The sequence below is a fragment of the Somniosus microcephalus genome, chromosome 19 (assembly GCF_052327205.1).
Source record: "Somniosus microcephalus isolate GS21.2 chromosome 19, FLI_Smic_1.0, whole genome shotgun sequence".
NCBI lineage: Eukaryota > Metazoa > Chordata > Chondrichthyes > Squaliformes > Somniosidae > Somniosus > Somniosus microcephalus.
Window position 1 is genome coordinate 52,047,429 of NC_141005.1, and position 25,765 is coordinate 52,073,193.

General features: G+C 41.2%; 1 protein-coding gene across 1 annotated transcript in view; it reads left to right on the forward strand.

The window, feature by feature from the left end:
• fbxw8 (F-box and WD repeat domain containing 8) overlaps positions 1-25,765 on the forward strand; it is a 137,619-nt gene that overhangs the window by 71,956 nt on the left and 39,898 nt on the right. The window contains exons 6-7 of the mRNA XM_085961777.1: positions 3,469-3,665; positions 13,702-13,920. Coding sequence (XP_085817903.1) covers positions 3,469-3,665; positions 13,702-13,920 — 416 coding nt within the window. The remainder of the gene's footprint in view (positions 1-3,468; positions 3,666-13,701; positions 13,921-25,765) is intronic.

The window sequence follows — 25,765 nt, forward strand, 5'->3', positions numbered from 1 at the left end:
CTGACAGTAGTAGTATTTTCACCATAACTGAAAGTATATTAATTGCTCAGTCACCCCATATGTTGAGTTACTTGGGTAATTTTCAGCACATCTTTTTTTATACAGATACAATGCTTTAATCATTAGCCATCGCATTTTCAGTCAAAATCCTTTTGTTCATTCCTGTGATTTCCTTATGCAATCATTGGGATTTCACCTGCCCCCGCTACATTAATACACTTTGTATTGATTCCAAGTCTTGGAGTTTAGAGATCTTCTGCGACAGGCAAGGGAGGGAGGGGGGTGATTTATTTCAACAACTGTATCATGGCACGAAACAGACATTAATTATTGATTGGTAAGTTGTAAGCTGAGACTCGGCTAGGGTTGATTATGTCTGGCCATCAGTGAAACGTCAGATTATCAGACGCATTAGCTGTGAGGATCAAATTGGAACTGAGAGTGGTGCAGGATTGTAGAAAACACTGTCTGAAATGATAAAACTGATTGCTCGGCTGATCAATGTTTAAAGAAAAATTCACTCCCGAATACTGTTCTGCAATAGGCCAATGTTACTGTGGGGAATCCATGATTCATGTATGTTTTGTGCTGAAACAAGTATTTGCCAGTCTTCCAAGTGACAAATCTCTTTAAACACCCTGGCTAATCTGAGCTAATTTTGTATTTGCAGATAATACCCTAAAGCAACATAAAACATCACCTACAGTTTAAAAAAAAATCTCTCAGACCAGACAGAGCTGTGATGTGTTGGCATTTTATAGGCTAAGAAAGTCTTTGGACAGATTCTAAATGAAAATCCAGTTTGTCGTTGACTTCAAATAGTTCACACGCTGTCATTTTTGGACAGATTGTTATTAACTCCTGAGTATTTTAGCTAGAGAGATCAATATAGGAGAGTAAAATTGTGGTTATATACTAATCTGGTTCTAAAAATTACTTTGTGTTATTTTAACAAGCATTTCTCAGCCTACACGTGAATCTCCTTTGGATAGACATTTGAAAGACTGAGATTAAAGCTCTGAGTTTATTTGGGCATGCAATTTGAAAAAAGGCTCTGTTGGTAAGGTGAAACAAGGGAGTAACTGAGCTGCCTTTTCAGTGCTCTAGGAATGATGTCATTACACTGCTGCAATGGTGCAGGTTACAAGGAAGGAGCACAATGCAGAGTGCAGAGTTCTTTCACTCACTCAATTTTACGTAGAATTTCTGGAGGCTGTATAATACAGTCTGCAAACTTCGGTGACTGTGTTCTTGGAAACTACAAAAGTGTTTCACCCTATTGCATACGATCCAAAAGTAATATAGGATCAGAGTTTCCTACCTTATGTATTTGCAAATTCAGTTGGACCTAAAAGGAACATCTTGGACCTTGGTGAGCGACGGGACCAACAGTGTATATTCTTTGCCAAAGAGATTAAAGGATTGAGAAATAAACAGAGGAAGGACTGAGAAGGAGGGTGACTTAGAGTGGGTGAATTCAATGTCAAATCAGGTACAGAACATAGGAGCAGGAGTAGGCCATTTTGCCCTTCAAGCCTGTTCTGTCATTCAATAAAATCATGGCTGATCTTCTACCTCAACTCCACCTTCCTGAACTATCCCCATATCCCTTCATTCCCTTAATATCCAAAAATCTATCGATCTTTGTCTTGAATACACTCAACGACTGAGCATCCACAGCCCTCTGGGATAGAGAATTCTAAAGATTCACAAATCTTTGAGTGAAGAAATTTCTCCTCATCTCAGTCCTAAATGGCTGACCCCTTATTCCAAGACTGTGGCCCCTAGTTCTACAAAGAGAAATAAAGAGAGGGAAAGAAAGATTGGATTATAAGAGAGAGAAAAAAAAGACAAAGGAAAAGTGGAATTTAAAATTTGACATTTTAAAAATCTCCAACAACAATTCACAATCTGAAGTAATGAGATCCAAACCTTTAATTGTTCACTTTCTAGGCCAGAGAGGTTGATTGGCAGTGATTAACAATTATCACATCATTAAAAGGGTACTTGTGCTATTAATTACTAGAGTTGCCATTCTGTGGTGAGTTTAATGGGCAATTAATGTGCAAATACAGCAATTTCATGAAAATCACAGGGATGTTGAGGGTGAGCTGTCGTTTTCATAAAGCTAATGGAGGAACAGCGCAAGTCATCCTGCAGCATGTGGCAATTCGCAATTCACGGGGCATCTCTTATTCGCCGCAAGTTACATAGAAACATAGAAGATAGGAGCAGGAGTAGGCCATTCGGCCCCTCGAGCCTGCTCCGCCATTCAACGAGATCATGGCTGATCAACCAAACCCTAGCACCTGGTCCCTATACCGACAGCCATCCCACCCAAGCCCTATCCCCGTAACCCCAGTTGCTGGCCGATTTGCATGTTAATAATTGTGTGTTGTTCCCACGCCATTATTTTTTTCAGCAAATTCCGGCCCATGGTTTTCTTGTAATTATGTAAGCAGCAATGGACACTGAAGGTGGGGAAATCTGGATACCATGGTTAAAAGCCCTGTATTTTCATTGCTGGGAATTTGGTTTGAATCCAGCCCAGACACTGCTCTTAAATAGATGCCAAGAGTCAAAATGTAATGTGTTTGGGAAACGTAATGAGCCGGAAGCCTCCCCTGACTCCACCGCACTTGCGACCGACCACCCCACCCCCCATTACTGCTCCGCCCCGCCCCGCCCCGGCGAACCCGCTTTCGGGCCACTGCGGCAAGCAGCCAGATATTCATGTCTTCAAATTGGCAAGCTGCCTATGGAGGCATGACAGGTGCCGGCATCACGCCTAAATTATTGAAATGAGGCCCATGATTCAATTACGTGGCAGCCTCATTGGTTGGGGCGTGTGCTGCCTGCGAAGCACCGATTCTGGCCCAAAAATTGGGCAAAGATGAATTTCCACCCCTAAATGTGTGATTCCCTCAAAATGTGGGACAGTTGGAGATTACAAGTCCATATAAATTACCTGGATTGCAGTAATAAGGCCTGATGGGGAACGAGCTGTAATACTAATTGTAATGTGGTAAGAGTACTGCTCTTTACCTATTTGATTTCAAAAATGCATGTTGTTGCCCTTCAGTTTCTTTACCTGTTGAGAATTGATTTTTAACATTGGCCTGTATTAAATTATTGGAAGTGCATAATACAAAGTATCTTGGAGAGGGATTGAAAGTTATCGAGTCTTGCGTTACTATTTCATCACCTGTCTGATTTTAAGCATAATGTCCAAGTCAGCTTCTGGGCCAGATTAATGTGCACTGTGCAATTACTGCATTGTGAAGTTTAATCTATGAAATTTCCCCAGTGATATGAAAAGTGGTACACATTTTAAATTAAAAACAATTACTGGGTTGTCTGAATGCATGGAGTTAAAAGGGCTTTAAATAGAGTTGTAGTTGAATATTTTTAAAACTCAGCCTATGTTGCATAATCATATTACTGATTACTTCTTATGTTCACTTGCAGGTACTGTTGATGTATGGAGCACAGTTCTTGCACGGGAACCAGTACATCATTATCAGCATAGCCAGGAGATACAGGCTATAGCTATAGCATCAGACAGCGCTGTTATAGCAACTTCCTCAGGTTATCAAGTAAGATTAGAATCCAGCGATGAGAAAGGATACTGGCGAAAAGCATACCAGTTTGAACTTCAGAAACTGGTGGGTTTGTGTTTCCATTGTATCTCTCTAGTTCATTTACTAGTCACTGCTCAATGCTTTTTATGTGCCCATTCATTGTCACAGATTCATTAAGTTTGTATGTCATCAATGTCCCTTTTCATGGAGATGGGCAATCCAAAGCAAGAACCAAGGTTAACCAATCAAACCCATTTAGGAGAAAGGTCAATATGAATAAAGTAATACTTACATTTATAGAATAACTTATTATGTTGACAGGTCTCAAATATCTTCACACAATTAATTACTTTTGAAATGTAGTGACTATTATTATGAGTAAAGGTCATTTAGTCCATCAAGCCCATTCCCATCACAGCCCATGTACAATTTGCTCCATCCATTCAATTTCCTAAAGGAGGCAGCCACCGAACAGCGAATCTTCAAGAAGATAACACTTGTAAAACTTCTCTCTAATCCCCCAGAGTAGTCATGCAAAACTCCAGAATATTAATACAAATCTGGGTTGCTGCATTCCACAGGTGACTCTTCCATGCTCCCAGCAGCACAGGAATCATTGTGATCATTTTACCTTATCCATAAAATCTTCAGTCACTTTCACAAACAAATACTTATCTGGTTTATTTTTCAAGGATTTAATTGATCGAGCATCAACTGCTTTTGCCGGGGGTTCATGATACCATGGGGAAAAAATGTTCTTGCTATGTCCAGGATAATGTTCTAAAGCAAAGATATAGGTTTGTTCAAGGATGTTAAGTAAACACTTTGAGAGTTTGCTCACTGGTCTTAAGAGACTGCAGACATTGTGGTTCTGGTGGTTTTTGTTGCTATGGTATTTTCTGCTGCTCTGGTATCTTCTGTTGCTAGCGAGTTTGTTCATTCCAAATGACTGCCTCTTTTTTTCAAGCAAGATGCAGAAATTTGTATTAGTGTGCTGGAATCTGAAGTATGGCTTACAGATCGTGCTTAGATATATGAAGCTTTAATAATAATACTGGTAGCATTGTAATCTGGAAAGTTGGCATAGTTGTGATATTTAAGTGGAAATGTGTGTGCATTCAAGGTAAGTGATGAAATGTTTTGTATTGGGTAGTGTTTATTGGAGAATTTGGTGTAGGGTGTTTGGATTTAAGTGAATGGTGATGAGGTGTGAGAGGAGAGGTGGGGATTTGGGGTTGGGAGTGGTTATGTAGGATAGGGAGTGGGAAGATTTGAGGGGTGAGAGTGGTGGGTTGTTTGGCAGCAGTAATGGGGCAGTATTTGGATGGAGCTTAGAAGTAGTTTGGGGACGTGAAGAGAACAGTAGTTGAAGAGATGGTAGAATTAGGAGGAACGGTTGGTAGAGAGGGAAAACTGATGTAATAAGGAAGTCAGTTGGGAGATGTAAAAGATTGTTTTTGTAAGGGAAGTCTTTATGATGCTCTAGTGAAGGAAGAAAATGATTACTGATGGGAAATGGCATACCGAATGAGAATGCAGAAAGAGATCAGTACAGAGTAACAGATGCTGGCTGCATTACATAATTTCAATTAAGGGGTTGGGAGAGCAGCCATGGACTGGAGTAAATAATTTAGGCTTAAAGGGATCGAAGTGATTGGGCTGATGTGTGGCAGTGGGCGGCAATAAATAATTTTGGGAGTTTAGGGAGGGGTCAAGAGAAAAGCCATAGACTGCAGTAATTAACTTGGGCATAAAGCAGCAAATAACTTCAGTGAGAGGTAAGGAGATTAAACTCAAGTGGAGGTTGGGTTTATATTGGGCTGGGGCTTCCAGCAGGAAACGGGAGTTGGTGGCAGCGCCAGCCCAGTGTGGGTCGTCAGCAGCTGACAAGAGGCTGAAGGGGTGGGAGGGCGAGAGCTCCAGAGGACTTACACAAAGCGTGGGTTAAAGTTATTCACCAAGCAGGGCAGAGGCACCATTCCAGAAACCATTTTTTCTGAGGAAGGAGGGAGGGGACATAATGCACAGCAGGAAACCCAAACTGGGAGCTGCTCGAAGACTCGGGAGCAAAGGTAGTCAGGAACAAAGTGCTGCATGCTGGCACCCAGTGGCCAAAGTTTGCAATCGCTGTGTCATAGTCTGCCACATTAATGGGATGGGAATATTACAAGTGTGATAGGGCATGTGTCACTAGGGCACAGTTAATCTGAAAAAATCCATACGATAATGTTGGCATCGGATTTTTGACTGAATATACTGTTTTTCGATAAAAATATATTTAACTTTTTTTCCACTCCTATCACTGACTGAGCATATCAATCTTCTATGAGCATCTTTCAAAATTTGGACGTCTGTTCTTTTCCTCACACCACAATCGCCTACAATTACTGTGGCCACTTTTATATCTGCTGCTGCTTGCGCTCGCCTATGTGACAGTAGGGGGCAATATTTCAATCAAAATGCTGTATCTACATAAAGTGGACCTCACTCTCGCCAATTTTAGTATCTCTAATGTTCCAGTCAGCGCAATTTTTATTTCAGTTTTCTCTTTCTGCTCTGCTAAGCCTTCCTCAGTTCAGTCTCTGTCTTGGCCATGATATGGTGCTTCTAAGTGAACCTCTATCCACTAACATTATTACACACACCATAGCGAACACGATGATAGAGCTTTTATCCTGCCTGAAATACGGAAAAATTATGTTCCTTGTTTTGCAATAACAAGCCAGGTTGTCTCTAAGACCCAGGCCCAATTGTTTAACATGTAAATCTGCCTAGATGCAGAAGCTTGATTCTAGGTGTTAATCATATTTTTGAAGGACAATGGATTTGGTCAATCAGACAAAATCATGGTTTCAGATGCTGCAAGTGTTGAAGTACAGGAAACTTTGTTATATCCGGCACCGACGGGACCGAGCTGTTGCCGATCTATCAAAACTGCCGGACATACCAGCGTTAATGTTGAAGCATATGGAGATTTGCAGCTCCGTATCTGGCAACAAACACTGTTGCTTAGCAACAGCTTCTAAACAGTCGGCTGTACCTTAGAAGCGTCTCTGTAGCTTAGCAACAGCTTCAGAGAGACTTTGCAGAGCCTGACTGTTGGAAAAAAAAAGCCACGAGAAGAAAAAAAACCTAACAAAACGGCTCCTGATTTCTGCCGGTAGATCGAGGTTTCCGGACATACAACCTCCGGATAAACCAAAGTTTCCTGTATGTGAGCATGCAAATAAATTTATTGCATGCTAAATTGCTAAAGCATGAAGGGAGCTTTGTTCTGAGTGAGGTTGGGTTGTACATTGTTTAAAATCATTGATATGTATACAAGAACCGGAAGAGATGTGACTTCAGTGCTATCGGGTATGACAAGCAAAAGAACCCACAGGTGGCTGGAGATTACATAAGAACATAAGAAATAGGAGCAGGAGTTGGCCATTTGGCCCCTCGAGTCTACTCCGCCATTCAATAAGATCATGGCTGATCTACCTCAACTCCACTTTCCTGCACTATCCCCATATCCCTTGATTCCCTTAATATCCAAAAAATCTATTGATTCTGTCGTGAATATACACAATGACTGAGCCTCCACAGCCTTCTGGGGTAGAGAATTCTAACGATTCACCACCCTCTGAAGAAATTTTTCCTCATCTCAGTCCTAAATGGCCGACCCCTTATTCAGAGACAGTGACCCCTGGTTCTAGATTCCCCAACCAGGGGGAACATTCTCCCTGCATCTACCCTGTCAAGCCCTGTAAGAATTTTGTATGTTTTAATGAGATCACATCTCATTCTTCTAAACACTAGAGAATATAGGCCTAGTCGACTCAATCTCTCCTCATAGGACAATCCCCCCGTCCCAGGAACCAGTCTGGTGAACCTTTGTTGCACTCCCTCTATGGCAAGTATATCCTTCCTTACATAAGAGGACCAAAACTGTACACAATACTCCAGGTGTGGTCTCACCAGGGCATTATATAATTGCAGTAAGACACCTTTACTCTTATACTCAAAGCCTCTTGTAATAAAGGCCAACATACCATTTGCTTTCCTAATTGCTTGCTGTACCTGCATGTTAACTTTCAGTGATCTGTGTACAAGAACACCCAGGTCCCTCTGAACACCAACATTTCCCAATCTCTCACCATTTAAAAAATACTCTGCTTTTCTATTTTTCCTACCAAAGTGGATAACTTCACATTTCTCCACATTATACTCCACCTGCCACGTCCTTACTCACTTAGCTTGTCTATATCCCCTTGAAGTCTCTTTGCATCCTCCTCACAACTTACATTCCCATCCAGCTTTGTATCATCAGCAAACTTGGATATATTACATTTGGTCCCCTCATGAGGCCCAAGCACTGATCCTTGCAGCACCCCACTAGTTACAACCTGCTGACCAGAAAATGACCCGTTTATTCCTACTCTCTCTTTTCTGTCCTTTATCCAATCCTCAATCCATGGTAGTATATTACCCCCAATCCAATGAGTCCTAATTTTGTTTAATAACCTCATGTGTGGCACCTTATCGAATGCCTTCTGAAAATCCAAATACACCACATCCACTGGTTCCCCCTTATATTCTGCTAGTTACAACCTCAAAAAACTCGTCAAACACTATTTCCCTTTCATAAATCCATGTTGACTCTGCCCAATCCTATTATTTTATAAGTGCCCTGTTACCATGTCCTTAATAATAGATTCCAGCATTTTCCTGACTACTGATGTCAGGCTAACTGGTCTGTAGCTCCCCATTTTCTCTCTCCCCCCTTTCTTAAATAGTGGGTATACATTTGCTACCTTCCAATCCATGGGAACCATTCTAGAATCTGGCATTTTTGCAAATATCAACCAATGCATCCACTATCTCTATAGTCCCCTCTTTCAAAACTGTAGGATGTAGGCCATCAGGTCCAGGGGATTTATTGGCTTTCAGTCCCAATAATTTCTCCAGTACTATTTTTTTTTTTACTAATACCCTGTACTAATTTCTTTCAGTCCCTCATTCTCACTAGACCCTTGGTTCTCCACTATTTCCGGGAAGTTTTTTGCGTCTTCCTTGAAGACAGACACAAAGGGCTGGATTTTGTCAATGGGGACATGATGGAGGCGGGACTCCCACTTTTTGGGTTGTAGTCCCGCCTCCATCGATTTGTGGCCAACCCACGCGATTGTCCCTTGATTGACCTTGTTGAGCCCGCTCAGCAGGCCAATTAAGGGACACCCGGTTACAGGTGAAGCTGTCAAACACTGACAATTTGACTTCTAACCTGAGTCCTTCTCCACAGACTCGCTTAGAAATCTCTCCAGAACAGAAAGCAGAATGCTGCAGCTTTTGACAGCTCGCGGCCATTCTGCTTTCTGTGCTGGTGAGATGAGGGACTCCCGAGACCTGAAGGAAGGAAGCCTGCATTAGTAAGTAAAGGTAAGTAAAACTTATTTAAACACTTTACACACACCAAACACACTTACCTCTGCACTCATGTACCCATCACTCACCTGAACACCGGACATCTCGAACCCTCCAAGCCCTTCAGCCCAACGGTCTGCCTCGCTAACTTGCCGTGGTTTGGAGCCGTCGGACAGCCCACACTTCAGGGCTAAAAATAGGGATTAGGCCAAAAACTGCCTGTTAACTACCTGTTAACAGGCAGTTAATTGGCACTAATCCCTTTCCCGCCTCGGGGAGGCGGCTCCCAGCACAGGTCAGGTACCCGCCTCCTGGGAAACAGGCATGGGGGCGGGAAGGGTTCGTGCCCCCCAATTCTGCAATTTTCCCCCCACTCCTGCCTCCAAACCCGCCTCCACGGGGCTTGGAAATTCGAGCCCAAAGTATTTGTTTAATTTCCCTGCCATTTCCTTCTTCCCCATTATAATTTCCCCTGTCTCAGCCTGTAAGGGACCAACATTTACTTTTGCTAATCTTCTCCTTTTTACATACCTATAGAAGCTTTTACAGTCTTTTTATGTCTCTCATTCTGTTTTCCCTTTATCAATTTCTTTGTCCTCTTTTGCTGAATTCTAAAATCCTCCCAATCCTCAGGCTTACTATTTTTGGCAACATTATGGCCTAGAAAAACGGGGCGCCAAACTCGCCCGGGCGCCGGAATTACCGCTCCGGACGGAGCCGCTTGCGCCATCCCGATATTCAGTTTCAGCGTCCCAAACGGAAGCGGGGCGCTGCTCGAGGCGCCCGCGTCCCTCTTGGGGCGCTGCAACTGAATATTGCAGCGCAACGTGCCACAGCGCCATGCACTGCGGCATGGCGCGCTGCGGTACTGCAGGCCTTCCTCCCCTCCTTAAAGGGGAGGGGCCTGCACCAGCGCGATCAGAGACCGCAAGTGCTGGCAAAAGAGCCCGGCACCGAGGAAAAGTGCCGGGCTCTTGGGACACAGCCGGCACTGCCGGGGGGGTGGGGGGGGGGTGCTCAGGAGGCCGGGGACGGCGGCGTGAGGAGGTGCTGGCAGGCGGCCAGCAAAAAAAATGGGCGCCCCGCACCTCCCCTTTAATTAGCGCCACTACCGCCACAGGTCGGCCCCCCTGAACCGGTCACAAATTGCGACCGGCGTTACAGCGGGGGGCGCGACCAAATATCAGGGCGGTAGCGGGGCGCTGCGCACACCGATGACGTCATCGGTGGCAGCGCAGCGCTACAGGCTAACTCCGCCATTAGCACCCCGCTAAATTTCGCAGGAGGCGTGGCCAGTGGCGCTAAACCCACTAAGTGCCCTCTTTGGGTGCTAACTGGTGGCGCAGCCCACTGAATTTCTAGGCCTATATGTTCTTTGATCTAATGCTATCTTTAACTTCTCTTGTTAGCCACGGTTGGACCTCTCTTCCTGTAGGGTTTCTGTGCCTTTAAAGGAATGTATATTTGTTGTAAATGATGTATTAATTCTTTAATGTTAGCCATTGCTTCTCTACCGTCATACCTTTTAATGTGGTTTCCCAATCCACCTTGGCCAACTCGCCCCTCATACCTACATAGTTTGCTTTGTTTAGATTTAAGACCCTAGTTTCGGATTTAACTAAATCACTTTCAAACTCAATATAAAATTCTATCTGATCATGGTCACGCTTCCCTAAAGGTCCTTTTACTACAAGGTTATTAATTAACCCTTTCTCGTTGCACAATACTAGATCTAAAATAGCCTGTTCCCTAGTTGGTTCCTCCACATACTGATCTAGAAAACTATCTTGCATACATTCCATGAATTCGTCCTCCACACTGTTACTGCAGATTTGGTTTGCCCAGTCTATATGTAGATTAAAGTCCCCCACGATTACTGTATTACCCTTGTTACATGCGCTTCTAATTTCCTGATTTATACTCTGCCCTACATTACAACTACTATTTGGGGACCTAATAAACAACTCCCACCAATGTTTTCTGCCCCTTGCTGTTTTTTTTAGCTCAACCCAAACTGATTCTACTTCTTGATTTTCAAAGCTAAGATTCATTCTCTCTACTGTCTTTATCCCATCCTTTATTATCAGGGCTACCCCTCCTCCTTTTCCATTTTGCCTGTCTCTTCTAAAAATTAAGTATCCTGGAATATTTTGTTCCCAACCATGGCCACATTGCAACCACGCCTCCGTAATGGCTATTAGATCAAACCTATTAATTTCTATCTGCGCTATTAATTCATCTATTTTGTTGCAAATGCTTTGCGCATTCAGATATAGTGCCTTTAGCTTTGACTTATTTCCATTTTTCCCTGATGTCACCTTGGTCACTGATGCCTTATTACCTTTGTTATTCTCTCTGTCCCTTCCTGACCCACTCTGCTTATTTTTACCCAAAACTCTATTCTGCTCTAGAGCCTTGACATTTCTTTCACTACTTTTAAATTTACTCTTTCCTGAATCCTCCCAACCCCCCCTTCATTAGTTTAAAGCCCTGTCCACTGCCCTAGTTATTCGTTTGCCAGGACACTGGTCCCAGCCCGTTTTAAATGGAGCCTGTCACAACAGAACAGCTCCCTCTTTCCCCTACTGTTTTCATCTTATCTGCTTATGTTTTAGAAAAGGTTAATATCTTAACTGACCCACCATAGGAAAAACATTTGCTTGATCTTCAAATGAGCCTACTTTAAGATCAAAATAAAAACAGATATGTAATTGTGGTCGCCAGTTCCCTGCTTCATACTTACTCGGCCACAAAATGGGGCTAACATGGGCTCTGTAAGGAGTTATTTTCCCATGTATTGTCCATCGGAAGCTACTGATAAGTATTGAGATTTTTGGACTTTTTCTTTGGTTTGAAACTGAGTCAAACTTTGTGCTTTTTGTTTCTTGCTGTGTCTTTCTGCTTTTCTGTAATTTTATTTGTAAAAATATTTGTTACTTTTAGCCTAAATGTAATGTACTGACTCTTATTTACTGGCTTTCAAAGTAGACCGGTAAATATGGTGGGCATTCTACATAGTCACTACTGTAATTAAGGGATAATTATGTGCCTACATTACAACAGTGACGACACTTCAAGAGTACTTCATTGGCTGTAAAACGCTTTGGGGCATCCTGATGATGTGGAAGGCTCAATATAAATGCTAGTTTTTCTTTTTTTTCATGGCGCACTAACCGATTTGTGGCTTGTCTAAGAGTGCACGCCTTGGTTCATGAGAAAATTGATCTGCTTTTGTAGCTGCCATTTTGCTTTGAGCACTGAGCAAGGAATGGTGTTGAGAAAATCTGAACTCTAACAGTGACTGTACAGCAAAGACATCTTTAGGTGAAGGCAGCAGATTGGCTAAAATCAAGGCGCAATAAAAGTGGACGCTATCAAGAGTTATTTTCCTTTGGGCATGTACAAAAACTAGCAATTAATTATACGTTGAGAAAGAAGAGACAAAACTAAACAGCCAGTGTATTTTTAACGAAAACAATGTGTGAAAACTTGTATTAATTTGAGCCCTGAGGTATTTACACTGAAGTTTTTAAAGAGAACAAAACCCCAGTGGTGAAGTTTTACATTTAATTATAACTCACTCCTACATCTCTCTAATTACCATGAATATCACAGGTGTTAATTATTCCTCAATTCATTTAACCGTGGTCACTCATTTAAACCTGCTGGGTTGCCATGACATCATTTTCTTGCCAAGAGTTATATCGGTTTCATTACCTAATGAGAAGAATATAATGCTGGCTTTGCGCCAGAACGGAGTCTTTGGTAACACCATTCACTCATTTATACTAAATAACAAGTGTTTAGATAAGACAAATAAGAAATATTCACTGCAGCTGAAAAGAAACGAAAGTAATACAGTGGAGCTTTCCTTCTCCGCCATAATCAAGATTACCTCAGAAAGATAATGGAAATTGGTAGATAATCAATAGTCCTTAAATTACACTACCGATTGGTACTGTGAATTTTGAATGTGCTGCATCCCACCTCGGTCCTCTGTTGCAGCACTCCCTTCATTTGCTCTGTTTCTGCTGGCAAGATTCGCTGGCACTGGAATAGCTGATCTGCCAGCTCAAAACTCCCCCATGCACTCGTTCACGACTGCAGCTGCTGGACCCGTCATAAGCCCAAGCGAGCCGGCCAAAGTCAATATAGTTACATTCAACACAGGCTGCACTTGGTGGCACTGGAAGCTGTTTGAACAGGCAGGCTTGTGATTGATTTTTAAGTCGGCAGCTCTGCAATGCTGAGTTTAACGGAGACTGCCAATAGGATAGCTGGAGGTGACCACATTAGTGCCCACCTTTGTAGCTGGTGGGATGTCATTCATGCTTGAGTAGTATTTTTAGGCCAGTATTTTTAGGTCTGTTGAGGCGGGTGTATGTGGGTGTTCTGAGCTGGCAGATAAGCTGTTCCAATGCCAGCTGATCTTACTGGTGGGAGCAGAACAGAGGTGAGTGGAGTACAAATAAAACCACCTCCTGCCAGTCTCTCATTATTCCATTATTCTTGCAGATAATTGAGAACGTGAATAATTGAGGTTGCATTGTGTGAAAAGGAATTAGTTCACAGCAAGGGTTTAGTTCCCTTCCTAAAATGTGAAGCCACCATGTATGTCAAACATTGATACGTTCAATTATTATTTTTCTTTTTCTGTGTTGAGACATGTAATCCATAAAACTGTTAGAACCTATTTGTTTCCATTATTTTATAGGTTAGCTATCTTCAGCTTGTTCCAGGTGCTCTAAATACAGATGGAAATCAACCACTAGTAGCAGCAGCTGAAGATACTGTTTACTTAATCAACCCTGATACAGAGCCAAAGGTACTTCACTCCATCTATGGAAATACTGTGACATGCCTGGATGTATCCATTAATCGGGTTGCCTGTGGTGTCAAAAGTTTTGGTTGGATAATGAGCGATGGCAATAAGGTAAGTCCTAATTCTACTATAGAAAGTAATTTTAAAAAATGTGGGAGCAATTATGACAATATTTACTATATTTAAAAATGTGTTGACGGAGTTGGATGGAACACCAAATAATACATGATGATTTGGGTTCCACTTTATTCTTGTATTCAGCACTGTACTTATGTTCCAACTCATGTCTTGAATCATCTTGAGCTTTCTGCTGGATTTAGCTGCCAACATTCTGTAATATCTGCACTCCTAAATGGCATTTGTGTGTGATGTGCGGATACATTTTTAGTATTCTTGAAATTCTGTTCAACTTGAGATCTTCTGGTTTATTGGTACAGGATTAGGCAATTTTTTTTTGCAGTTTCTTTCAGGATTGATCAGTGTTTACTAGCTCCAAATTAGGTGTTAGTTCTTTCATGAAATACCAAAAATAGAAATAAGGCAGAAAACCGATTAATTACATATATTTATACTCTTCATCAAAGACTGTTGATTTAAAAAAAAAAATTTCAATAAACTTATAACATATATTCAGACTCTGGAGCTAGGACTAATTTCATATCTACCTCGTGCTCAGAAGATTCGCAGTTAATTCTGTGACGATATAATTTGTCTTAATACTCATCCAAGGTTCTAGTATTGGGGCACAGTGCTACTACAAATAAAATTATACTACAAAATGATTTTGGGAAGGAACTGAAGGCTAGGAACTGTACTATTGTAATATTTAGAGTGCCAAAAACCTATGGAACTGGAAATCTAAACTAGCTCAGTGACTATTTTACAATGAACGCTGGTTCAGAGAATTATATTCCTATTACTTCTGATTTTAATGATGAGACAACATCTTCTGGAGGAAAATAAATAACATTTCACATAAGGACATTGAAGAATAGGTGAAGGAACAAGTGAAGGACAAAGAAAGCCTATTTGGCTGAACTTGAGTTTCTCCAATCTTTGTTCGTAGCTTATTAACTTTGCATTTGTGATCAGTCTTGATGCTCTTCTGCATCCTTTCCAATGAATGTATATCATTTTTGTGATGTGGTGAACGGAACACAGTACAGTATTGCAAATATGGTTTGAACAATCCATTGTCAAGCTTGGTTATTATCTATGTTAGTTGTACTGTTGTGGCTATACATACCATCTTTCTGTTTCTTTTAAATTGTTTTGCTACATTGCGCAGGAAGAAAAAGTTGGCATTTATATTGTGCCTTATCATGTCCGCAGGTTGTTCCGAAGGACACCTCAACATTGAAAGGGAAGAGACTATGGAGGTAATTTTAACTTTGGGTGATGGTATAAAATGGTAGATAATAGGATCGGCTGCCCATTTTCCAAAGGAAAAATCGGGCATGGTGTATAATGGCTGGCTGATCCTATTATCTCCCATTTTCTACCATCAACCCAAAGTTAAAATTACCACCATGTTCCTTCTAAATTTCTCTGAACTAATTAAAGTCCATTCATTGCATACTTATGCACATTTTTTGTTCTAATATGCGACATTTTATATTTGAGTGTCACATCTCATCAGCATTTGTTTGCTCAATTACTTAAGATTCTGCAGATCGTCAGCTGTGCCCTCTGTTTTTGTTTCTTCCACCAATTTGGCATGCTTATAATTGTTTTAAGCATCCGCTCACTTGTGAAGTTGGGAACAATAAGGGCCCAAGCAATGGCCTATACAGGACTGCTCCCCATAGTCTGACATTACACCTCGTTAACTGCTCTTATACTGTCACGGTTCCTTACATTTCTTCTTAGATATATACTTGTGATTGACACAGGGTCCCAGCTGTGTCATCATAAAGTATTTCTCTATTATATCTTGTTCATATGGAATTGTAGTGAGGACAATATCCTGTGATTTTAAAATGGAGCTTGCCAGTTGTTTCTGAAACAATGTCCTTTGTCTTTGTCTTGGACCTGGGTTTAAGTGAATACACAAACACTGTCCAAGCAGACACACCTTTCTAGCTCTGCTAATATCCTGGATGTGACTGCATCAAGTTGAGATTTTTTGGTTAATACTCAGGCTTTTGAAGTACTATATGTATACTAGTTGATTAACTGTGAAAATTCCATGTAATGGCTACTCATCAGAAAGCTTCTTGAATGGAAGATGATTATTCTCTCAATTAACACCCATGACATTTTTTAGTTAATTCAGTTCAATCATATTTCCATGTCCTAGGCATTGAGACAGAATTTTATGGGTGCAGAGGGATGCACCTATGTCATTAAATGACTCAGTTTAAAGATTCTGAAATGGATGTCTTAAGATTCTAGAAAGCTTTGTTATTTACAGTCCAAGAAGTAAGTAGCTACATATTGTTCTGCTTTACTCATTTTGATTTGATGTAAATTTATTTCTTGTAATAAGTGTTTGCAGTTTTAGCCTGAACTGCATAGTTTGACAGGATGGTATTTTTCTGTCTATTGAAGTGGTCAGGTACGCATGATGGGCACGTCATGCATTTTTCAGTGCAAAATATCTCTGAAGAAGGGTAATTGTTAATGTTGTAACTCACTAACCCATGCACTTCAATCAGAAATTTATAAAGTTACAACTTGCAACATGCGTCTGCTCAAAACTGCTTTGTTGCTTTAGCATGGACTAAGAGTGCTGGGGGAAGCCTTAATTGTAACAATACTTACCTTGTGTATTCTACGTTGTAGTTTTAAAAGTGTCACATTTTCATCAACTGAGATACCTCTAAAGCATATTCCATGCTAGAGTAGTCCAGGCTAAAATACAATTAATCCAGTAGTTAAATTAAATTTTATTGTGATCATATTCTGTACCTTATTTATAGCATAAACAATACTGAATGGCATGCAACTGAATGCTGAATTTATTGCACTTGTAAGTAGGACCTACTCAACTCACTAATGGGATAAATTGCGTATTCAATAGCTTGCAGTTGCACATCCCGTATGTAAATTATAATGGATATGCACGGCCACGTCCTCGACCTTGCCATCTCTCGTGGCCTCGCTATTCCCACCGTGTCAATCGCAGATGAGGCCATCTCTGACCACTTCCTCATATCACTCTCCACCCACATCCCCCCGCTCTCCCAACCCTACTTCCTTCTGTGTCCGCCCTGGAAAAAACTCTCTCTCACAATTGCGCTTATGAAATCCCAACTGTCCAGCCTTTGGCCCTCCATTCACCACGACATTTCTGCAGCTACCGATCTGCTCAACCACACCCTCACCACCACCTTTGCTGCCCTAGTCCCTATTAAAACAATTACTCTATCTCACCCTGGCCGTTCCCCCTGGTACGGCCCTCATCTTCGCTCCCTTAAGTCCAAGGGATGCAGACTTGAACGGATATGGTAGACAACTGGTTTAGCCATTCACCGCCGATCTAGCTGGACCACATAAAGCATTATCGGGTCCTGCTCTCATCTGCCAAAATTGCTCACTATTCCAGAATCATTGTGGAATGCAAAAATAAACCCCGGCTCCTATTCTCCACTGCTAACTGTCTTCTTAAACCCCTCTCCCCTGTCTCTTCCACCCTCACCTCCGACAACAAGTGTGAGGAGCTCATGGATTTCTTTGTCTCTAAGATTGAGACCAGCCATTCAGCTGCCTCTGCCTCTTTCCTTCCTTCACCTAGCCCACTGGGCCAAACTTCCTCTAAGGTTCCCTCCTGCCCTAGCCCTGAATTCACATCTTTCTCCAGTTTATCTCCGATCTCCCCTCATGACCTCTCTGCGCTCATCTAGTCCATGAGACCCACTTCCTGCTCCCTCGACCTTATTCCCACCAAACTGCTGACCACCCAACTTCCTTTTCTGACTCCCATGTTAGCTGACATTGGTAATGGTTCTCTCTCCTCAGGTACTGTCCCCCCCCCCCCCCTCAAATCTGCCGTCATCACCCCTCTCAAAAAAAAAAAAAACAAAAAAAAAAAAACCCTTGACCCCTCCGTCCTTGCAAACTACCTCCCCATCTTCAACTCCTGTTTCCTCTCAAGTCCTTGAACATGTTGTTGGCTCCCAAATCCGTGCCCATCTTTCCTGCAACACCATGTTTGAATCCCTCCAATCAGGTTTCCGCCTTCGCCACAGTACCGAAACGGCTCTCATCAAAGTCACAAATGACATCCTTTGTGACTGACAAAGGTAAACTATCCCTCCTTGTTCTTCTTGACTTGTCTGCAACCTTTGACACAGTTGATCACTCCATCCTCCTCCAGCGCCTCTCCACCGTCGTCCAGCTGGGTGGGACTGCACTTGACTGGTTCCATTCTTATCTATCTAATCATAGCCAGAGAATCACGTGCAATGGCTTCTCTTCCCGCTCCTGCATCATTACCTCTGGTGTCCCCCAAGGATCTATCCTTGGCCCCCTCCTATTTCTCATCTACATGTTACCCCTTGGCGACATCATCCGAAAACACAGCATCCTTTTCCACATGTAGGCTGACGACACCCAGCTCTACCTCACTACCACTTTTCTCGACCCCTCCACGGTCTCTAAATTGTCAGACTACTTGTCCGACATCCAGTTCTGGGTGAGCAGAAATTTTCTCCAATTAAATATTGGGAAGACCGAAGCCATTGTTTTCGGTCCCCGCCACAAACTCCGTTCTCTAGCCACTGACTCCATCCCTCTCGCTAACATCTGTCTGAGGCTGAACCAGACTGTTCGCAACCTTGGTGCCATATTTGACTCTGAAATGAGCTTCCGACCATACATCCACAGCATAACTAAGACCGCCTATTTCCACCTGCATTATATCGCCTGTCTCCTCCCTTGCCTCAGCTCCTCCACTGCTGAAACCCTAATCCATGCCTTTGTTACCTCTAGACTTGACTATTGCCAACACACTCCTGGCTGGTCTCCCACATTCTACCTACGTAAACTTGAGGTGATCCAAAACTCGGCTGCCCGTGTCCTAACTCGCACCAAGCCCCGTTCACCCATCACCCCTGTGCTCGCTGACCTACATTGGTTCCCGGTTAAGCAACACTTCGATTTAAAAATGTTCATCTTTGTTTTCAAATCCCTCCATGGCCTCGCCCCTCCCAATCTCTGTAATCTCCTTCAGCACCCCCCCCCCCCCCCCCCCCCGAGATATCTGCACTCTAACTCTGCCCACTTGAGCATCCCTGATTATAATCGCTCAACCATTGGTAGCAGTGCCTTCTGTTGCCTCGGCCCTTAGCTCTGGAATACCCTCCCTAAACCTCTCCGCCTCTTTACCTCTCCTCCCTCCTTTAAGACGCTCCTTAAAACCTACCTCTTTGACCAAGCTTTTGGTCACCTGCCCTAATTTCTTATGTGGCTTGGTGTCAAATTTTTGTCTTCTAACATTACTGTGAAGCGCCTTGGGACGTTTTACTATGTTAAAGGCACTATATAAATACAAATAGTTATTGTTGTTATCTAGCAGTGATTAAAAGACAGCAATCTAAATGGAATAATCAAATAATGTCAAAAGCTACAAAAGTAAAGTTTGAGCAGTTTAGTAACTGCTATCTGGATCTGCAAGATGGCAGTTCAGTCTTGGGATCAGTGCCTGGTATCAGTAATTGTTCCTGATAAATGTACTGTCTCAGTTTTATGTTCTGGGGAATGTCATTATCTTCTTAGTCACTTTTTCTATTACCACTGTCAGGCTGCCACTTGATACATGTTGACATTCACACAGGGAGATTAATGAACGTGACATTAGTGCAGGTTTATAATGAAATGACTTGCAGCTGAATGCAGGTACCTACTATTATGTTGTAAAACTTCCCTAGCAGCATGTTGCCTATTGGTTGTCTAAAAATTCTGTAAGTTCCACTAATTACCGTCTCTTTTATTGATCCTTTCTGTTTATAGGTGTTTAATTATTTTTTAACATCTTGATTATTTTCAGCACATTCTTCCCAATCAGTTCATGTAACTCTACTTAAAATTCCAGCAGTATACTTCCAGCAGCTATGATTTATTATACAAAATTATTAGCTGCATATATACATTTTATTGATTTTTTTTTTACACTATATTTGTCAGCTGGAAATGTTGACCATTCCCTCTAAATGGGTAATGCCAAGCAAAATCGCTCCAAATCAGCAAACAAATTGTATTGTGGCTGAGGAGATGTTCATCCTGATGACATGAAGCACTGTTATTACCCCCAGGCTAATACCACGTTTTTTCTAACAACCTATATATTACTGTGACAGGAATCTGCTATGCAATAAGAAGAGCAATTCAGGAACATTTTTCTAGCAGGAATTTGTGATCAAAAAATAGCAACCATTTTCTGCTTTTTAATTGTAGTGGAAAATTTTCAAAAATGTAAATATTTCAGACCATTTTAAATGATTGTAATCTGGTAGATTGTAGTGAAGAACTCACGCGACACAATATTTTCTATTTTTATTTAAGATTTCCAGCATTTGTATTTGTTTTTCTTTTTTATCTCTAGGAGTGTATACATGGAAAGGGTTTTGGATTTTCACTGCCCGTTCACTTTGAGAGAGCCAGCACCAGCATGATGGGCTGATTGGGATTCTTCTCTGCTGTAGGATTCTATTCTGTGATTAACAGACGGGTTCACTTCATGGGAAGTTGACTCAATCAAATTTCTTGAGTGGTGGGAAGTAATTCTGCATTTTGCTTGTGCTTGCCACCTGTCAGAATTTTAATTACACTTACTGGTAAGTTTAATAAACAGTAGGACCCTATAAAAGATCTTGTCAGGACGAGTATGGCTTTCATTATAAGCAGTGGTGTGAGATTAAATTGTATGTTTTTGATTTAGAAATAAGCTGTCACAGCTGTCGGAGATATGTGTCGAGGAAGGTCGTATTAGATAAATTGTCTTTTCTTTCTTTTGTGTCTTCTTCGACACCTGTCTTTGACAGCTGTGATGGTTTAGTCCTAAACATATCAAAGCCGTTTAATCTTGCACCACTACAAAGAGGTTTTATTTTATGACAACCACCTGTAGGGCACAGAATCTTTCATGGGTTGCTGATGGGTTTTACATATAAGCAAGTGCAATAACATTTTACTAAAGGTGAAAAGTGCCATTAGTGGAGTATACAATACACTTCTACTTTGGCCACTAGTTATTAGCATCTGTCACTTCTGTGTCAGTTAAACTGAGCTAAATACAAAGTTTGACTCCATCTACTCTGCCATAACAATGTCTATTCTGCTTGAGCAGCGCGTACTGGCTTGATGGCAAGTTATGAATATTGTGCTGTGGGCTCATGTGTACGAGGGATTGCATTGAAGCTGCATAATCATTTTGCTTCCCCATTAGAGGTAGGGGGCTTTCATTCCACCAGTGTAGTGAGCTGGATTCAAACCCAGGTTCTAAATGTGAATGTGGTCAATAGAGTTTGGTGCACAAAGGTTCCAGCTTACATTTTTGATAAAAGAAAGCGTCTGTAACAGGATTATACATATTGGAGTTGTTGTCTGGACAGTCCAGTCTTTGAATAGGCTTTCTTGGAATTTCACCAGAGATCAGAAGTCTGCTTTGTAAAATAAAAGTTTTTTTTTCACTTTCTGTTGCCTTGCAATATGATGCGTTTAGCTATTGAGTAAGGTTTTCGATGAATTTTCATAATCAGCAAAGCAAATCTAACACCTGAAACCGTAATCCCTTCCTGCCTGCTGTTCAATTTTCTGCTTGGCAAAATGCAGCCTCCCTATATACACTTCCTCACAAGTGGGTAAAAGAGTGCTAACATTTTCTTTGTTGTTGTTTCTCCGTCACTGATAAGCTTGAGAAACCTGCCTGAGGTCTGCAGATAGTGATACTGATAGTGGGACTCATGAACTTGGAAAGCATTTGAATAAATGTTCAATACTTCTCTAAATTTCTTTATAGAAATACAAAATATCGAAACCAAAACGTAATACACATTCTGTTTAACCCTGAGCTGATCTCTTTCCCCCACATTGGGTACATTCCCAAGATCACCACCTTCCACTTTCAGAACATTAGTTATTCACTTACACCACCACTCCACCAGTCCCAGTTGTGAAATCTTTCATGAGTGCCATCACTTCTTAAGGATAGATTTCTCAAATGCTTGCCCTCACTAGCCTGCACCCTGCTTAAACTTCATCTAATCCAGAACTCTGAGGCTGCACATCCAATACCCCGACCATTCCCAGCTTCTGTCTCCTTAAAACCTAACAAATTATTTTGAACATCCTCCTCCTCCTCATTTTCCACAGCTTTACTAAGCCGTTTGGGAAATTTTCTCCAGCCATATGCCCTAGCCCTCATCCTCCGTTCCTCTGACTCTAGGTTACATTTTGTTCCCTGCGCTCTCAGTTTCACTATCCAGGTCAACCTTTCAGCCATTGCATTGCCCAAAACCACTTCACCTCTCTATCTTATTTCCGACCTTTTTAAAAGCCTTCTAAACGCCTATCTCTTTGGTCTCCCGTCCCTAAATTCCTTCATTGCCTTCTCAGTATCCAGCTCTTTCCCTTTGTGAAATGCTCTGATGTGTGTTTTTTAAATGAAGGGTGCTATATAAATGCAGGTTGCTGCTGCTGTTAATAACAAAGAATGAACCTTGCTCCATCAATTTATCAAGGCTATAAATCTTTTGAAACATTAGCTCACTTTGTAAGTTTAATGCTATCACCACACGTGGTGCAAGCTACTATCTGCTCTGCTGCGAGATTATCTCAGTACCTCATGTATTTGATCAGGGCTCGGGCCTACCCATTCTGGTGCAGGAATCACTCCCTGTGCCCAGTTCGTGCCAGTAGGCCAGTGCTATCTAATTTCACCTCCTTATTCTTATCCTGTCTCTTTTTTTAAATGTAATTCAGTAACGCTACATGAATCTTAATTCCCCTTCCTTCTCTATTGGATGTGCTGAAGATTATCACTAGATATTTTCTTTGTTTTTTGTTGCAAATCTGCAACCTAGTACAGTAAACTCTTTAACTTTTAACTGATTTTTTCCCCACAATTTCCACCTGCTCAGGTGGATGCTGCTAAGATTAGCGCTATGTGCTGTAGCGTTTGCTACAATGTACTACACTTTAATGACTGCTATGTACAAAACCAAAGTAAGCTGGACTATTACATACATTATAAAAACAGAAAATGCTGGAGATACTCAGATCAGGCAGCATCTGTGAAGAGAGAAACAGAGTTAACATTTCAGGTCGATGACCTTTCATCAGAACTGGATATTTTGTATTACATACATTATCTGTGCAGAAGTGATTGGGGCTCAGTTTTTGCTTTAAGATCTATCGATACATTTAAATATATACTTAACAGGAACACGATGAAATGGAATGGATTGTAAACAGTAAGCTCCAAGGAACAAACTTTCCTTGATGATTGAGCCATCCTAATTAAATCCTAAATATTACAGAAATCATGTAACTAATTTTGGCACGATCATATTCCTTGATCTTGGTGATGTGAGTGAAGGATATCCAGATGGTTGGATTGCATTATGCAAGAACCAATAGTTTGGCAGATATTCTCCAAGCTGATGTCATGGTAGTATTTCATTACTGAGCCTGCAGTCAGGGGTAATTATACTCTGTGTAAATGTGAAGTGAACAGTGTCTATGAACCTTTTTGTACTACAATGTAGAACTGAGAAAATATTTCTGATTTTTGGGGATTTTTTTGATAATTTCCTTGCTTTGAATTATCTTTGTTTTCAGTATGAATGCATTTGTCTATTTATGGATTATTCAAAGCCTTACTTCAATTCAAAGCTGATCTAAAACTACTAGTTGGCTCGATGAATGGACACATTTGAATTGCTTTGATTTGTGAATTTGATGAGTGTATTTACTGTTGAATCACACTTCTGAAAATGATGCCTGTTAAATGGAGCATGTATCATAATCTAGCTGAGAAAAGATATAGATTTCTTGACACAATGTGTATAATTATTGAACAGCTACAACTTCAAACAAATTGCTTATTGATTTACAAATATGAAGCCTTTATAGGGCCACCAGAGTAATGCAAACAGCATTTTCCCAATTAAAACCAAGTCTGATTTAGAAATGTGGGTTTCTTGCAAAGGGCCATCTAAGCCCGTTTTAAATAAAACATTTACCTTTGTCCGTGTACCTCCTTGATATAAAATCCAATTTAGCACCATGATGGTGACATTGTTTCTCATCATGTCACACTTGCCTTGTTATAAGAGAGTATTTAGTGCTAAAGGATTTTAATGGTGATGGAAAATCTAGGAGAGTATTTTAGTGCACAGGGACATGACGGGAGCCCCATATTTGGCTTGGGACACTGGGCTCACACCCTGTAGGCCGTGCATTAATCCACTCCTGCTGTAGTTATTCAGCAGTTTAGCTGAGCACATTATTGAAACCGTTTTAATGGGAAGGCAAACGGTGCCAGGGAATTGGGTAACAATACAATAAAAACAGCCTATTTTAACTTTTTGGCAGTAATTCAATAACTTACTTTACTACACTGTGCACGTACTCGTATTGTAATTTGTGGAAATGCGCTGGATATTTTTTTTCTAAAAAAAAAAAGCCCCCTGAAAACAGAAATAAATGAAAAGATGGAACCATTATCTTCAGTTCTGTAAATTCCTATGATGGTGCAAAATCATGGTCGTACTGTAAAATACTGGACATTGGTGCGATTGCACACAAATTCACAGCAAACAGTGAGTTCCAAGACTTGGTATGTGTTGCCAGGTAGTAGCCAATCACAGGTTAGACAGTTCTACGCGGGACAGAAGGTAGATTCAGCTCTTGAGTAACCCGAAGCTGCCGTCAGCCACCTCCAAGCAGCCAGCTGATGAATGGCATTGGTGCCTGCCCGATCTGTTGGTTGTGAATTAACCCGTGTCTTTAAGGATTACAAAGCAGATAAAATGTGAAATTTGAGGAAAGAAAGAAGAAATACAAGGGCAGAAAATCTGTATGTAAGGTTGGTGATGTGATGAGGAGCTAAATGAAACTCAACACTTTTACAAAATCAAAGATAAGAAGGTGGGGTAAAATAGGCAGAAAGTGTTGGAATATTGGGACAAGGAAATCAAACATCTAATTGAAGTGTTTATTAGGATATTATGAATTATGTCAATTACTGTACTACCATTGTATAATTGGATTTGGGCAATGTCTGGTAGGATGACACTCACACTATCTAAGATCACACACAATTAGCCATTTGGGGCAAGATACCAGAGACTTGCCAGCACTATGGGATTTTTGTGGGAAATTTAGATGTGCAGTTTCAGTTTCCTGCCTTGGTTTATGCACTGTACAATTGCAGAAGTACATCTTCCTAGCTCAGAGTGCTTTCTGAAAAGTGTGAAATAGTCTTAAAAACTGTTCTCCAGTGCACGCTTGTTAAATCGTGTTGTACGGATTGATGACCAACTTTCTCCAGCAGTGCAGGCTTGCAGGTTAAAATGGGATAAACTACAATTTTTAAAATTCAAACTTATTTCAAAAATGGGTTTTTGAACCTTAATCTAATTGCATATCTCTTTTTTTCCTTAACCCGAGTAAGTTCTGTGTTTTTTTTGACAAACACAAGAAAAAACCCTGGAGGTAAACATTGGATCATCTGTTCCATATCTTGAGGATGTTGTGTTAATGGCTGCTTCAGAATAGCTCTGTTTAACCGGACAGAGAATTTTGGTTCTAAATATGTGATTGGATCATTTAGATTTGCATATCCAATCAAACGACTCTGTTACCACACAGCTGCTGCCGGGTGAAGTTGGTGCAGGTGCCTGGATCGTCCTACAGGGAAAAATTAGGGAATCACTGACATCACTTTGATTGTCAGGCAGCACAATATTTACTAACTCTGTTTAGCACATGGTTATGTTTATTTTCTAAAACG